At 40.1% G+C, this 16,305-nt stretch overlaps 4 protein-coding genes across 13 annotated transcripts; 3 read left to right on the plus strand and 1 right to left on the minus strand.

Annotated features, from left to right (window-relative positions):
• Window positions 267–1,932, plus strand: LOC104701652 (probable galacturonosyltransferase-like 9). Its single transcript, XM_010417384.2, has one exon. It carries the CDS (start codon window positions 420–422, stop codon window positions 1,590–1,592), a length of 1,173 nt encoding a protein of 390 aa, XP_010415686.1. The 5' UTR covers window positions 267–419; the 3' UTR covers window positions 1,593–1,932.
• Window positions 2,861–6,078, plus strand: LOC104701651 (protein WVD2-like 7). Of its 4 annotated transcripts, none has more exons than XM_010417380.2 (8): window positions 2,861–3,090; window positions 3,507–3,569; window positions 3,762–4,520; window positions 4,603–5,040; window positions 5,128–5,186; window positions 5,289–5,388; window positions 5,496–5,552; window positions 5,663–6,078. In XM_010417380.2, the coding sequence occupies exons 2-8, from the start codon at window positions 3,528–3,530 to the stop codon at window positions 5,762–5,764; spliced, it is 1,557 nt and encodes a 518-aa protein (XP_010415682.1). In that variant the 5' UTR covers window positions 2,861–3,090; window positions 3,507–3,527; the 3' UTR covers window positions 5,765–6,078. The 4 variants fall into 4 exon arrangements, with proteins under 4 accessions (XP_010415682.1, XP_010415685.1, XP_010415684.1 ...); XM_010417382.2 differs by lacking the exon at window positions 2,861–3,090 and adding an exon at window positions 3,145–3,410; XM_010417381.2 differs by lacking the exon at window positions 2,861–3,090 and adding an exon at window positions 3,145–3,406.
• Window positions 6,210–7,826, minus strand: LOC104704790 (putative L-type lectin-domain containing receptor kinase V.1). The gene is given in 3 exon segments (XM_019227463.1): window positions 6,210–6,688; window positions 6,771–7,302; window positions 7,305–7,826. Coding segments are annotated over 3 exon segments (1,428 nt in total). The 5' UTR covers window positions 7,722–7,826.
• On the plus strand, window positions 8,598–14,998 carry LOC104701649. Of its 7 annotated transcripts, none has more exons than XM_010417376.2 (6): window positions 8,601–9,369; window positions 9,718–9,753; window positions 9,838–9,886; window positions 9,989–10,052; window positions 10,148–10,316; window positions 10,547–14,998. In XM_010417376.2, exon 6 carries the CDS (start codon window positions 11,625–11,627, stop codon window positions 12,783–12,785), a length of 1,161 nt encoding a protein of 386 aa, XP_010415678.1. In that variant the 5' UTR covers window positions 8,601–9,369; window positions 9,718–9,753; window positions 9,838–9,886; window positions 9,989–10,052; window positions 10,148–10,316; window positions 10,547–11,624; the 3' UTR covers window positions 12,786–14,998. The 7 variants fall into 7 exon arrangements, with proteins under 7 accessions (XP_010415677.1, XP_019083275.1, XP_010415680.1 ...); XM_010417377.2 differs by having other exon boundaries at window positions 9,843–9,886; XM_010417375.2 differs by lacking the exons at window positions 9,718–9,753; window positions 9,838–9,886 and having other exon boundaries at window positions 8,598–8,804; window positions 9,218–9,369.

Below are 16,305 nucleotides of genomic sequence, written 5' to 3' on the forward strand. Positions count from 1 at the left end.
CGAGTTCCAAAAGCCCCCCCCCCCCCCCCACACACATTAAATTTCACTCTTACGGTACACCAACACACAGACGATAATTTGTAATTACCAAAATATTTTAATCCCATCAGTTAGAATAGGTAATTACGTTGGGATTGATCTCAATTAACACACACTTCACCACTAAACGAGTAAAATTTAACGACTAAAACCAAACATCACTTCCACGCGCTTTCAGTACGCGTGTCAACCAAATCTCTCCTCTTAAAAGCCAAAATAAAAGAGAGAGACTTGGCTTCTTCTTCTTCTTCATCTTCTTTGGAACTCTTGGAGTAATTTATATCTCAAGAAGCTTCACAGTTCTTGAAAATGCTAGAACATTAGCGGTATAAAGCACAGATCTTTACCCCATTCAGAGTAAAAAAACGCGTTTCCTAAAAATGCGGTTGCGTTTTCCGATGAAATCCGCGGTTTTAGCGTTTGTCGTGTTCTTGTTGTTCATTCCACAGTTCTCCGTCGGGATACGGATGATTCCGGGGAGAATCTCCGCCGTGTCAGCCGCCGTGGGGAATGGATTTGATTTTGGTCCGTTCGTAGAAGCTCCCGAGTACAGAAACGGCAAGGAGTGCGCGTCTCAATCGTCTAACAGAGAAAACTTCGTGTCGTCTTGCGACGCTTCGTTAGTTCACGTAGCTATGACGCTCGACTCAGAGTACTTACGTGGCTCAATCGCAGCCGTTCATTCAATGCTCCGCCACGCGTCGTGTCCAGAGAGCATATTCTTCCATCTCATCGCTGCCGAGTTTGACCCGGCGAGTCCACGCGTTTTGAGTCAACTCGTCCGATCTACGTTTCCCTCGCTAAACTTCAAAGTCTACATTTTTCGGGAAGACACGGTGATCAACCTCATTTCTTCTTCGATCCGACAAGCCCTTGAGAACCCGTTGAACTACGCTCGGAACTACCTCGGAGATATACTCGATCGATGCGTAGACCGAGTCATTTACCTCGACTCGGACATCATCGTCGTCGACGATATTACCAAGCTTTGGAACACGACTTTAACTGGGTCACGTGTCATCGGGGCTCCGGAGTATTGTCACGCTAACTTCACAAAGTACTTCACTTCAGGGTTCTGGTCGGACCCGGCTTTACCGGGGTTCTTCTCGGGTCGAAAGCCTTGTTATTTCAACACGGGTGTGATGGTGATGGATCTAGTTAGATGGAGAGAAGGTAACTACAGAGAAAAGCTTGAAACTTGGATGCAAATACAGAAGAAGAAGAGAATCTACGATTTGGGTTCGTTGCCTCCGTTTCTACTAGTCTTTGCAGGGAACGTTGAAGCAATTGATCATAGGTGGAACCAACATGGTTTAGGAGGAGACAATGTTAGAGGAAGCTGTAGGTCTTTGCATAAAGGTCCAGTGAGTTTGTTGCATTGGAGTGGTAAAGGTAAGCCATGGGTGAGGCTTGATGAGAAGAGACCTTGTCCGTTGGATCATCTATGGGAACCGTATGATTTATATGAGCATAAGATTGAGAGAGCTAAAGATCAGGCTTTGCTTGGGTTCTCTTCTTTGTCGGAGTTAACAGAAGATTCAAGCTTCTTGTGAAGAGTGTGTGTGTAAGTCAAAACAACATTCTTTTACTTGTTTTTTTTTTTTTGTAGTTTTGGGGTATCACAAATACATTGTTGAGTTGAGACTTGAGAGATATTTTTTGTTTTGACTGTTGATGGTGTAAAAAAATTGACGAGTGATAGACAGAGTTAGTAGAAGCCATTAATGAGGACTAGCTATAGGAGAATTCTTTTTTTGTTGAAATTGCATTTTGTTATGTTAGCTACCCTTAATGGTTATGTTGATCTCAATTGTCTGTGTTGAGAGACTTTTCAAGAATATGTAGCAAGTGTTGTTTTAGCATGAAATAAAAAAACCCAAATTTGTTAAGCTATGTATTGTAGATTACTACATATAATAAGGCTGTATCTCTGAATGGTTACTTGCTAAGGTAAAGAAAAGAGTTAGTTGAATCTGTTCGCAGTAATGAAGCAGAGTGAAAGTGAAGAAGAATGAAGTTGATGTACATTACATTTATTTGAATCTCTGATCTTTTATTAGACCATTAAAGGCTTGGCTCAAGTTTTCAAACTGTACACACAATTGTCATATCTTTAAGTCTTACTCCATGATAGTCAACATTTGTCATACTTAACAAAAGAACTCATCTTAAAAAACAAATGAAAGATTTGGGTTATGAGTGGGCTGGGCTGTGAAGTAGTATTGTATGTTTGTCCTTTCTCAATGCCTTTTGAAATGAGTTTCCCACAACTACTCCGGAGTCCGGACCACTTACTCCGTTCGGTCATCACCATTAAACGGGAGACATAAGTAGGGATGATAACATTGATTAAGTGGTACATTAATCAGTATATTGATTATGATCGACTAACAACAAGTAACAACTAACAGTTCTTTAAATAGAATAGTCAAAAGGCATTGCGAAAGGACGAATATAGAATATTGATTGTTAAAATAGAATAGTCAAAACTCAAAAGCATAACTTTACTCATCTATTAAAAACCAACTTTTTGTTATGTTTTGAGATTTTGAAATAAAATGATTTGAGCTACAAAGTACAAACGATGATTAAACTGTGGAATCACATTCTAAAATAGCGAACCCTTCATTTATAGTTTTGTGCTTGGTAGGTTTTCACAAGTATAAAGAATGTGAAAACTATTACCAAACTATTTGACTTTGATTGTTACCAAAACTAGCCAGTTAACATGGTTAATAAATCTCTTTTGTCGTCCGCTTAATAGTCAGAAAAGTACTTGTATCTTATATATCCCTTTTGGTTCGGTCATTAAGTTCTCACTTCTAAACACTTCTTAGCTTCCGACAAAGGTCCCACCTCCTCTTGTCTTCATTGCTCCATTCTTCTGTCTGATCTCTAATCTCTTCTCTTTCACTTCGTCTTCTTTTGTTTTTTATTTTCTCCCAAAGTTTCCAACTTTGAAAAGGCATTGGTGAAAATCTTTGCTTTTACAAGTGTTTACACTATTTTGGAATTAACACAGTTTTTGTGGGCTATCTTCACTTTTTTCAGGTAAGCTTTTTTTGTTTTGTTTTTCTTTTTGGATTTAAAATGATAAATTTTCTTTGCTTAGTGTCAATCATTGACAAGGATTTGGTTCTATTCTTTGCTTATATAATTATTGAAGCTTACTCAATCAGAAGAATCTGAGTTTGCTCACCAAAGAGGGTTTTCGATTCTGTGATAAAGATTATTATAAAACAAGCTGAAACTGAAAGTGTCTATAAATTACTAAACCAAGAGTGTATATATCTGCGTTTCCTCTTTGTTTGCTACAATTCTTCTGCTATTTGCATCAGAGTGTACAGTGAACCCGCAATTATTGGATGTTGGTATTGTTTTTCCAAGTTGATGATGCCATTTTGTTTCTTAGCTTGTTCAAGTTTGAAAGTGATAAGAGTTTTTTTTTTTGGTTTTGTGTGGATTAGGATTCTTGCTTGTGAGCATTAATGATAGATATGGAAGTTGGTATTGCTAATGGTGAAGATAAGGTAATTCCCATTTGACTATGTCAACTTGATTTGCTGTGTTGTTTCTTAGATTTATGCTTTAGTTATGACACAAGTTTATTGAGATTACTTTTAATGTCCTATGATGATCTGTTATGTATTTATGTGGTTCTTGATTTGCTATGGTGAGTTAGGTCTTTAAATGAGTTTTTTTTTGTGTGGATGGATAAACAGATAATGACCGCAACTTCATCGAATCAAGAACTGCAAGTGTCTGTTTCGTTTGGTAAGTTTGAGAATGATTCACTTTCATGGGAGAAATTTTCATCTTTTTCTCCCAATAAGTACTTGGAAGAAGTGGAGAAGTGTGCAACTGCTGGATCAGTAGCTCAGAAGAAGGCTTATTTCGAATCACATTACAAGAAGATTGCTGAGAGGAGAGCTGATATAATCATGGAGCAGGAGAAATTATTGGAGAGGAATGCATCTTTCAGGCCGAGTGTTCAGAATCAGAACCGGGGAAAAACATATGATAGTGACAATGACGAGTCAATGATGATTGACTCTAATGCTTGTTATGAATCTAACAGTGAAAGTACTTCAGAAAAAGATAAGCTTTTTGCCAGCATTGCCACTGAAGTGAATGAAACATGTATCCATGAGCCTCTTGAAGAAACTATGGACTTCGAGGATCGTCAAAGCTTGGCTGAAGCAGGGGAAGATCTGAATACCTTAAAGTTGAAGAAGCATGAAGAGATTGTTTGCGTGAAGGAAAAAACAGAATTGATTGTCCTAGTGGAGGATAAAGAGAAACCAGAAGAAGTTGTTTGTATGAAGGAAGATGTAAAAGAAGTGAAAGAAGATGTTTCATCAATGGATACACGTGAAAAGAATGAAACGCCAATGAAGGAGACAAAGAAACAGAAAGATCAGAATCCAATCAAGAAGACAGATAAAAATGTGCAAACAAACCATATGAGAAGCTCTCTTAAGGTAAATACTATAAGCTTCCTTATATAGTTGAATGTGTGATTTATCATATTTTCTTCATATAACTGTGTCCTGTGTCTTACAGCCTAGTCAGGTGACTAAGAAACCAGGAACGAGCAAGGTTGTAACCACTAGGAAAACTCAACCAAGCAAGGAGAAAAGCATGACAAAGGAAGCAAATAAAGCAGCATCACCTGTCATAAAGGCTTCAGGGTTTTCAACTCCAAGAGTATCCAAGCCAGCTTCAACAATCAGTTCAATATCTACTTCTCGCTCTTCTGTAAAGAAGGAAACTGTGTCGACTCTGCCGAAAAAGAAACACACCGCTACAAAGTCATTGCCTATTTCTCTCAATCTAGATCAGTCGGGCTCTGATCCTACTGCTCTTGCAACAACCAGAGAGTCCTTGATTATGGAACGTATGGGAGATAAAGACATCGTTAGACGTGCATTTAAGACTTTTCAGAAGAGTTTCGATCAATTGAAACCTTCGGGTGATGAGCAAGATACAGCTCCAAAGCAGGTATAGTCTAATAGTGTTTCACCAAGTGATAAAGATTCTGTTACTTAGTAACTAAACGTTTATCAACGCTGCCAATGCTTAAACCAGGTTCCTGCAAAGGCAACTGCAGTTTCGAGGATAGGTACTACTAGTCAGAAAAATAGCAGGTATTGAAACTCACTTTGCTCATGCATCAGCATCTAGAGTTTTTTCTATTACTCATCATATCTTGTTTTGTGTCCTAAATTTGTGTTCTTGTCTTGAAACAGACTTGCAAAATCAGATGGCACAGAAAGAAAAGGTTCCAACTCTCACCGTTCTTCATCATTTGTATCAAAAAGCAACGGGACAACAGAGAAACAGAAGGAGGTAACATGTTGATAAGCATACCAAACTGTCTCCACCTTTTTCCTCTGATATAATAACGCGACCGTTTAACAATTTCTTAAAAGTTAATGTTTCTTCTTCAAATGCAGCCTTCCAGGTTAAGCGCAAGATCTGTAGAGAGGATACACTTACAGGCCAAACCAAAGGTATAACTCATGAGGGAGTTTCTATTTTATAAAGCCTCAGATGAAAACCTTGTTGCAGTACTTTTCATTACTGCTTTGTATGATCTCTGAGCATTACTGTCTAATATCAGGCAGAAGCAACAAATGCCAAAACTCGGAGACAAAGTTTAGATCCAAAAGCAAAATCCATGCAAGGACCCTTCCCAAAAGACTCTTTACACGAAGTACTATGATGTGGCTGTCCTCATTTCAAGAACCTTATTCTGTAACAGCTGAACGTTGTCTGATATCCTGGAGGGTTCCATGGCACTGAGGCTGAAGTGCAAAGCCAAGGGCTCCACCAACAATTTCCAGCAAAAAGATTGAATATCTCCAATGAGATGATGTTTGTGATATAGAGAAGCCACCAGGTTTCCAGTGTTAGTTATGTGAGTAAAAAGTACTAAACAGTCTTCTGTCAATGTATTTGTATAGAGTCTATAGATAATAAACGTGAGGATGATGTTATTAACATACTTATATACCAATCATATGATTTTTCCTGGGAGTTTTCTTATTCTTTTTTTTTTGTATATATCTGTCTTACACACTTGAAAAATTATTACAATCAGTTTAAGACTTTACATTTTCAAGAGACATCAAGAACCTACGAGACCATAGAGACCATATGGGTTTCTTTTAGCGTCCGTGAGAGACGAAAGATTCAGTGAATGTCAAGGGAGCAATGGAACTGGACTCAGGAGAATCAGCTGTTTCACCTGAGATTTCAAGACCTGGATAAACTTCTCGAGCTTGGACAATGTTAAGTAAGTTATCAGGAAGCTGAGCCACACTGTCCAAGAACTTGACGACGCTGAACATGTTTGGTCTGATGGCTGCTACAGGATGTGAACAGAGTAAGCCGAGTTTCAGAACAAGTTCTGCTTGCTCCTCAACATACTCCTGTCCAATATTATCATCAAGAACCTGCATGATATCTCCATTCTCCCAACACTCTAGCACCCAATCAGTCAGTACCATCTCGCTTTGCGATGCTCGTGGCAATATAGGTTTTCGCCCGCAAGCAATCTCTAGCATCACTACTCCGAGTGAAAATACATCTGAACTTGTACTTGCTTTTTTCCTGTTCTTGACAGGTGAAATATACCCAAGTGTACCTTCGAAGTAAAAACATAGAGAATGAAAGATCCTTTTTGAGACTAAGTCTCCAACAGAAATAAGAAGAACACAAGAAGGTACCTGCCACATGAGAGGTTTGAGGATCAATCCCATGATCACAAAGCTTTGCGAGACCAAAGTCACCAAGTTTTGTCTTCATATTAGCGTCAAGAAGGATGTTAGCTGGTTTAATATCCCTGTGGATAATCACCTGCACCCATTGTTGGTGCAAGTAACAAAGTCCAGAAGCTACGTCTTTAATGATCTTGAATCTCTGTGACCATTCAAGACTCATCATCGGTTGGTGGTAGAGGAACTTATCAAGGTTTCCTTTTGGCATACAATCATACACCAAGTAGAGTTCACCTTTGTGTCTGCAATAACCCTGGAGCCGAACTAAGTTAGGATGTCTCAGTTGCCCAATTGCGATCTCAGCAATAAATTCCCTCATTCCCTGTCTTGAGTCATGAGAAACCATCTTCACTGCAATCTCTACGTTGGAAACTGGTAAAGTACCCTTATAGACTTTCCCAAATCCTCCTTTACCGAGAATCTCAGTATCCTTGAAACCCTTTGTTGCAGTGTGTAGATCTTTAAAAGAAAACCTATGAGGGGACCAAACTGTACCTCCCAGTCTTCAAGAACTTCAAGTAGCTTCTTCCTCTTGAGGAAAAGCCATAAGCCAGGGCTCAAGACAATGAGTAAGATGACGCCTGATACAGTCAAACTGATTGTTAAAACCCCCTTTGGACTCTGGATCCATGGCTGATTAAAACGAGGAACCTTTGGCAGGCGAGAAAGGTCTATAACTGGAGCCGTCCCATTCATCTTGAACGTCCAACCCAATATATCGTGAGATGCAGTTAGTGTACCCGTGGATGAAGAGAAGCCAACATACATATACTCAAGCAAAAAGGGAGAAAGATCTTTTTGCAGAGAAAGAAGTGGAACTTTTGGCTTAGGGACACGAATAGGATGAAGTGTGACATTAAGCTGTCTCCGTTTGCTATCATATTCAATCCACACTTGCATATATAGGGTCTCCACTGGCAAGCAAGAGATCTATAAATGTACCATCATCCTTGTAATAACCTGCTGAAGTAGCTATTTCTGAAACTACGCTATTTTATGTCAATACCAACATGGTTGGCATTTATGTCATCAAATTCAGCGCTCTCGACGGTATCGAGCTCAACCGCTACTAAATGGTTTTTTGGATCTCCTATGTTGCTACTGTTGAAGAGCCCAAGGTATTGGGTGGGATCAGCATTGGACAAACCTTTCGTAGGAGAAAGGACAAAGGCCAATCCAAAGTGCTCCATAATGTGAAACTATAGCAAAGACAAAAGTGGTGGAGAAAGAGTAGACGGTACCATTTACACTGTCCTTGAATCGAAATGGAAAATTGTAGAAAACTTGACCAGCTGTTTGTGTTGTAGAATTGGTAAGTCTGAACAGGCCGTTGCTGTTTAGATTGGCCGATCCAGCAGCATATAGGAATCCGTTAAAGTCGAAACCTCCACCAGTTGGGTCTGAAGTGTCAAGGATACGCAGTATCATTCATCTTTAATACCGTATAATATCTGATTGTATCTAATATGGAACATTCCTAACATGTACAAACCTAGAGTCTCCTCCTCTGTTCTAGTATATATACTCTGATGCCATAACGATCATTCTCTACATGGTATCAGAGCCATAACCATCGCTAGTAAATTTGTATCATATAGTTACATATTTTTGCTACAAAAAAATTAATAACAAATAATATCTATAAACTGTTACAAATTAGTGACAAAATTTAAGTTTATAATTATTGTAGTTAATTAGTTACTAAGTGTAGCTATATAGTGACAAATAGTAACATACATACTTTGTAGAAAAAATGCTACATATTTAGTGACATAAAATTTTGTAACACTATCACACACACAACACTAAATGTAGCAAATTCGTAGCATTTTCCTCACCTTTAGACTAAAAGTTTTTTTAATTTGTTTTGTTTCCCGATTTACCTTCTTTCTTCTCTCTCTCGCGTTTCTGTCTCTCGTCTCTCTCTCGGTAGATCGATGATTTTAATGGAAAAAGCTTGAGAGTTCTTGGTAGAATTGAGAGGTAAAGCAAAGCGTCTTTCACCGGAGATATCATCATCACCATCGACGGTGGCAGCTCATCAATTGGAGAGGGTTTTTGCTTCACCAAATCGGAGATTGAATTGGCCAATTCTCGAATTGTTTGGTTCAATGATGCGATGAATTAGATTTGTATTAGCAAAATTAGGGTTATATGTTGATAGTTGTTTGAGAATTTGTAGTTTGATGAGTTAGTTTTTGTCGAATTGGATTCGGCACTTTCCCTGTTTGTTTAAATTGGATGCATTCACTGTATGCTGAATCTCGAGATGGCTTTCTTTTGTTTTAATGATGATTGGGGTGATCGAAACGTGAAATCTTATATATTCCTATGTTGTCGTATCTTGAATTGAAATTTATTATACTGACTTTAGAACCTTTTCTTAATGGAACAAGTGAATGAGGGTAAGAAGAAGAAACCTGTTCGTCGTGGTGGTGATAAGCGAAAGAGGACCACTGAGAAGAAACCTGCTCCAAGAGCTAAGAAAGCTCGAGCAACAACCAAACCACAGGAAGAGCCTGAGTACTTTGAGGACATACGTAATCTGGTAATACTTATAATTTGCAGTACGGATCTGGATAATTATTTATACTACTTATGTAGTATGATTCAATATAATTTGGGGCTTGTGATATGCATTTTGAGTTGATTTAAGCTTATATATGAAAACAACATCGAGATACGTTTTAAACTTGAATTTTTTTGTTCATTTGTTTGGTGGTGGGTTTCTCTTATATAACTTTAGCCTATACTACGGAGCTGTTTAAGAGTTCTTGGTTGCAATAAACAATATATTATATATAGTGGTATCAGAATGATATTTTGGTTTATTTCTATGAGAACGTACAGTTGTATGCCATTCTACTTATTGTGTAATGTGTGTGTTTGCACGAAGATTTGTGTGAAGGCTGCATTTCCAGTGGGAATTGAGGTATATATATTCTCTGAGTTACTCTCTCCACCACTGATATTCGTTTTACTTATTGTTGTTTAAATTGTGATGGCACTAGCATAGTTTAGATGCAGTTTATGATTAATTCAATTGGGATTTTGAAAGTCTTGAAGTAAGTTAAGTTGTTTGGGATTACGTACATTCTCCATTTTTGTTGTTGTTGTCTATTGTCAGGGGTTTGACAAGAGACTCTGGTATTTAATTTATGTTTCAGGAAACGTTAGAGGAAGGAGGAATTCTCTATGGCAAGAAAGTCTTTGTTTTTGGCTTTGCAGAACGTAAGATATGCTTTAACGTCTTGAGATTTTTATCTTATCTTTTAATAACTACAACCAAAGCTCTGCATCGTTCTGTTCTTGGTTTTGGTTTCTAGATTAGTTAGTGATTGGAGTAACTTCATTGGGGATTAGGAGCACAATGAGCAGCTGAAAAGACTGGATTCACTACAAGTAAGAAAGACTTGACTTAGCATTTGAAGAACACAAAGAGGTTCCTCTGCCACAGGGGTGACTCGGCTTCAGGAGGATGAGCTGTTCTATAAGGTAACATGATCTCCTATAATATCTATTTGGATCAGTTTCGAACTTACTCTAAGATTTCGATTTATATTTGTCTTACATATGTATATTGTTCATCTATCATGAACACGTAAGAAATGATGAACAATATACATCAATACATATTCGCTTGTCTCCTCGAGTTACAAGTGGGTGTTTATGAGACACATATTGATGTTTATGAGATCAGATATTAACAACACTTTTTTCATTAGGTGGTACCATCTCAGAATGGGAGGATCTTCAGACTCGGGGGCAGAAACTACATCCGCTAGCGTGGAGAAAGCTCAGCTGGTGCAGTGGAAAAGATCTTTCTTGAACATCAGCTCACATCTCTTCAAGAGCAGCTGGCTAATGTTGTGGAATTTATGAAGCAATATATGCCTGAAGGTGGCTCACACTCTTTCCCATCGGCTCAACCAACTATTGGTACGGGTGCATCAGTGACCAGCCCAACTCAAGCCAACAACAGGGACAACCGAGATGCCAATCCTGAAGATGCTGACATCCATCTCAGTCATCCCACTAATGTGCCTGATGAGACTCATGAGCCAGAAGACGATGACGGTGATGCATTTCAAGGTAGTGCCATCCTCTGATGAACACTCAATAGCAGCTTTCTTTAACCCCTGCTCGTTTGTTATAATACTCTGAGCAGAGTCTTTTGGTTTATATCTCTGCTCTGTACTGTGGTCTAAAACTCTGTTTTCTATTACCGTTTACAAAGTAGCAATCGAAACTAATTGTTACAATAACGAGTAGCTAACTCTTTCTGAATATCCGAAGCTAGCTGTGAAAAATATGCGACAAACTTCTTGTCCCAATTAGTAACAAGTTAATGACAACCACCCTTGAAGATTTTTGTGAGTATGTAGCCACAACAATTTTTGTCACGTTTCGTAACCATTTGCTACTAATATGTTTGATGATAATTGTCTTAAACTGGCGTAGATAATTGTATCAATTAGTAGCAAATGGTGACAAGTTCGATAATTGATTCAATTAGTAGCAAATGGTGACAAGTTTGGCTATATCTAATCTGTAATAAATAGCGACGAATTGCGATGAAGGGGTCAGCTTGTGACGAGTAAATAATTACTAATTATTTTTGTAACAAATCTGTGACAATTTCTTTTTGGCTACAGAAAACAAGTTATTTCTACACATTTTTTTGTAACTATACAACTTATTTTTACTAGTGGATACCCTAAATTTTTTTTTTTTTGCAGCCGCTTTCTTTCTCTCTTCTTTCTCTCTGTTTTTTTTTTTTTTTTTAAACCATCTCTTCTCTTCATGGCTGCTGAAACAGTCAACGTCTCTCAATCTGTTCTTCACGTTAACATGAGCAACATCACAAAGCTCACTTCTACCAATTACCTGACATGGAAAGTTCAGGTCCACTCGTTGCTTGACGGGTATGATCTTGCCGGTTTTCTCGATGGTTCCACTCCGGCACCTCCTCAAACCACCACAACTGCGAATCAAGTTACACCGAATCCATCCTACGCAACATGGCGCCGTCAGGACAAACTCATTTACAGTGGTTTACTAGGTACTCTCTGTTCCTCTATTCAGCCGTTGGTGTCTTCCGCCACTTCTTCCAACGCCATGTGGAAGACGATTGCTGCTACCTATGCTAGTCCAAGCTGGGGGCATATTCAACAACTTCGGATCCAACTAAAGCAAGCCACCAAGGGTGACAAAACCATTGACGACTACATTCAAGGCTTCCTCGTTCGCTTTGACAAACTCGCTCTTCTCGGCAAACCTGTCGATCATCAGGAAAAACTCGAATACATTCTTGAAGGCTTACCCGAAGATTATAAGACTGTGGTGGATCAAACTGAAGGACGTGAAACTCCTCCTTCTTTCCTTGAGATTGTGGAGAAACTTCTCAACAAGGAAGCCAAGCTGTTAGCTGCCTCCTACTCTGCTTCTCGACCTGTCCCAATTTCTGCTAATGTTGCTTCCTCTGGTCCCCGATCCTATCAAGGCAAGCACCAGTCTCGTCAGCAACAACACTGGAACAACAACAACAATCAATACTTCTCTCGACAGGACCATCGTGGCACCAAAGGATATCAAGGTAAGTGCCAGCTGTGTGGAATTTTTGGACACAGCGCCAAACGCTGTCCACAGCTTCATGCAAACCAGTCTGGATCCTCCAATGGTTTGCTCCCTTCTCCATTTCGTCCGTGGCAGCCTCGTGCAAATCTCGCTCTTGCTCCTTCTCAACCGTCCGACCCTTGGATCATGGACAGTGGTGCCACCCACCATATGACAAGTGATCTCCACAACTTATCTCTCCATCATTCGTATCAAGGTGGTGATAATGTCACTGTTGGTGATGGCTCAGCCCTCTCCATCACACACACTGGTTCACTCTCTCTACCTTCATCCTCCCAACCCTTAACTCTATTTCACTCTCTCTACCTTCATCCTCCCGACCCTTAACTCTAAATAATGTTCTCTGTGTTCCTCAAATTCATAAAAATCTCATTTCTGTCTATCGCCTGTGTAATGCTAATAATGTTACGGTTGAATTTGCCCCTGCTCATTTTCAGGTGAAGGATCTGAGGTCGGGGTCCCGTTGCTGCAAGGCAAGGCTAGAGCTGAGCTTTACGAGTGGCCTACTTCTCCATCACCCATAGCCTCATTTTTTGCTTCGTCCTCCACCAAACCGTCCATGGCTGATTGGCACTCTCGTTTAGGCCATCCGTCTTCTTCAATTCTTCAATCTCTTATTTCAGCTTTTTCTCTTCCTTGTTCTAAATCTCCCTCTCTTAATAATTTTTGCAATGACTGTGCTATCAATAAAAGCCGTAAGCTTCCTTTTTCTCAAACATCAATCACTTCTACTCGTCCCCTTGAATTTATCTTTACGGATGTCTGGACTTCTCCTGTCCTCTCTATTGACAACTATAAATATTATCTCGTTCTTATAGATCACTACACACGTTATACCTGGCTATATCCACTTAAAACCAAATCGCAAGTTCGTGAAACCTTCATCCCGTTCAAATCCCTCGTAGAAAATCGATTCAACACACGAATTGGTACCTTGTATCCTGATAACGGAGGCGAGTTCATTGCGCTCCGGCCGTTTCTCTCCTCCGCTGGCATCTCCCACTTCACGTCTCCACCGCATACTCCAGAACACAACGGCATCTCTGAACGGAAGCACCGACATATTGTGGAAACTGGACGTACGCCTTTGCCACAGCGGTTTACCTCATCAACCGCCTTCCCACACCAGTTCTTGACATGTGGTCTCCATCTCACATTCTCTTTGGTGCTCCTCCCAATTACTCAAAGCTTCGTATCTTCGGGTGTCTCTGTTTTCCATGGCTTAGACCCTATGCGAGTCACAAGTTGGATAACCGATCCACTCCATGTGTGTTTTTGGGTTACTCATTAACTCAAAGCGCTTACCTCTGCCTCCAACCAAGCTCGGGTCGAATATATGCATCACGCCATGTCATCTTTGATGAGAAGAGTTTCCCTTATTCAAGTCTCACCACCCCGCAACCAGCAGTCCCGATTCCTTCTCCAAATGTATCCAATCCACCAGCAGTCTCCGTTATTCCTTCCTCTCCGCCACTCGTAACGCCACAGCTACTACCACCGGGACCACCGAGCTCCGACCTTTGCCCAGGTATGATCTCGGAAAACTCAATCGACTCCTCGCCTCGAACAGCTTCCAATTCCCCTGAAGCTGCTTCGAGCGCTGGCACCACACGCGATAGCGAAACCCAAAACACATCTCCCATTCGACCCATTCATAATCCACTATCTTCTAGTCAGGCCCAAACAGGCACAAGCCCACACTCAACCTCTTCTTCCCAGGCCCAACAAACATCACCATCCACGTCACCTCATTCTTCTCACCATACTGAATCCCCGCAACCGTCTCCCTCCCTGTCACCGGAACCTGCTCCACAGCCACCTCCTCAAAATCGCCACACTATGACGACCCGTGCCAAAAATAACATCACCAAGCCCAAATCTAAGCTCAATCTTTCCGCTGCCCTCACAACCATTGACCGTGAACCAGGCCCTAAAAGACAAACGATGGAGAGGGTCTATGTCTGAAGAAATTGATGCGTTTGCTCGCAATCAAACCCTTGATTTGGTTCCTCGCCCTTCAAATAAGAACATTGTCGGATGTAAGTGGGTCTATAAAAATAAATTTCTCCCTAATGGTTCTCTTGGCAGGTGTAAGTCTCGTCTCGTCGCCAAAGGCTACAACCAACAGTTTGGCCGTGACTACACCGAAACTTTCAGCCCCGTGATCAAATCTACAACACTTCGCTTGGTCCTTGATGTTGCTGTTCAACGTTCGTGGCCAATCCAACAACTCGATGTGAATAATGCGTTTCTTCAGGGGACATTAAACGAAGAGGTGTACATGGAGCAACCTCCGGGGTTTGTTGATCCAGACAAACCAAATTACGTATGTCGGTTGAATAAGGCGATATATGGCCTCAAACAAGCTCCACGAGCCTGGTACACTGAATTGAAGACTGACCTTTTCTCTCACTTGGATTCAAAAACTCATTGGCCGATACATCATTGTTTGTTCTTCATCATGGTATGGATTGGGTCTATCTATTGGTATATGTCGATGATATCTTGATAACAGGCAATCAACGCTCCACAATTCAACACATCCTCCGTCTCCTTGCTGATCGTTTTTCAATCAAGGACCCAGAAGATCTCAATTATTTTTTAGGCCTTGAGGCTCATCGCACGTCACATGGTCTTCACTTGTCACAACGCAAATACATTTTAGACCTGCTCCATCGTCATAACATGATCAATGCCAATCCCGTCTGTACACCGATGGCAACCTCTCCGAAACTCACTCTCACATCCGGCAATCCCCTTCCTGATCCAACCGTGTTCCGTCGCCTTGTGGGAAGTCTCCAATATCTGGCGTTCACGAGACTGGACATTGCATATGCAGTTAATCGGTTATCACAGTTTATGCACCGTCCTATTGAAGCTCATTGGCAAGCAGCAAAGAGATACGGTGGATCTGCAGCTTACTGACTGAACTAGGCATTCCTCTTCCCGCTGCTCCTGTTGTCTACTGTGACAATGTAGGAGCCACATTCTTGTGTGCCAATCCGGTGAAACACATCGCCATCGATTATCACTTCATTCGTGGACAGGTTCAGCAAGGGATACTACGTGTTGCTCACGTCAACACTAGAGATCAATTAGCGGATGCACTGACTAAACCGCTACCGAGAACTCATTTCCTCCACCTACTACGTTCTTGGGCAAGAAGAACAGCAGCAAGGACAACATGATTAGCTGAAACATGATTGGTTAATTCTGATAACACAACCAAAATTTTCAATGCCAATTACCAAGAATAATTCTATAAGGTGAGTCAAATAATACACAGAAGAATTCAATAAGGGTGTTAAACATCATGGAATAGTCAAATCATGCTATTTAATATCATTGAACCAGCAACACTGAAAGGGAGTGCAAAGAGTCAAAGGTATTGCTTTATAAAACAGTATAAAATTTCGATTTGCCATTGAACCATTCTTTCTATATCAAGTATGAAGTATCCCTCTAAGAACTTTCAAATGCGCATATTGTATCTTCCTTTCTTAGATTACTTTATTCACTCTCTTACGTACACAATAAGCAAATAGTTACAATGACTTACCAATGGTTTTGAGAAGAATCAAGCGACTCTATTTGCAGTGTTACGTGTTGTGTTCCCATTAATGTATGATCTGAGAATCAACGGACGTGTTGGTTCCGGTTCACAAACAAATTCTGAAAGCTATGTTCTGTTTTTTTTTTTTTTAAAAGACTTTATATTAAAAAAGCCGACTTCTTTTTTCTATTAATTGATTTGTTACATAGTCGATTTATTTGAACTGTTGATTTATTTTTTAAAAGCTCACAATATTTGATTATTTTATTAAACTTAATAATTTTTAAAATAAAT

The sequence above is a fragment of the Camelina sativa genome, chromosome 7 (genome assembly GCF_000633955.1).
Source record: "Camelina sativa cultivar DH55 chromosome 7, Cs, whole genome shotgun sequence".
NCBI lineage: Eukaryota > Viridiplantae > Streptophyta > Magnoliopsida > Brassicales > Brassicaceae > Camelina > Camelina sativa.

Coding starts and splice junctions, on each gene's coding strand:
- LOC104701652 (XM_010417384.2), top strand. CDS start 420: ATGCGGTTGCGTTTTCCGATGAAATCCGCGGTTTTAGCGTTTGTCGTG.
- LOC104701651 (XM_010417380.2), top strand. CDS start 3,528: ATGATAGATATGGAAGTTGGTATTGCTAATGGTGAAGATAAG. Junction 5,041..5,127: donor AAGATACAGCTCCAAAGCAG/GTATAGTCTAAT, acceptor TGCTTAAACCAG/GTTCCTGCAAAGGCAACTGC. Junction 5,187..5,288: donor ACTAGTCAGAAAAATAGCAG/GTATTGAAACTC, acceptor GTCTTGAAACAG/ACTTGCAAAATCAGATGGCA.
- LOC104701649 (XM_010417375.2), top strand. CDS start 11,625: ATGGCTGCTGAAACAGTCAACGTCTCTCAATCTGTTCTTCACGTTAAC.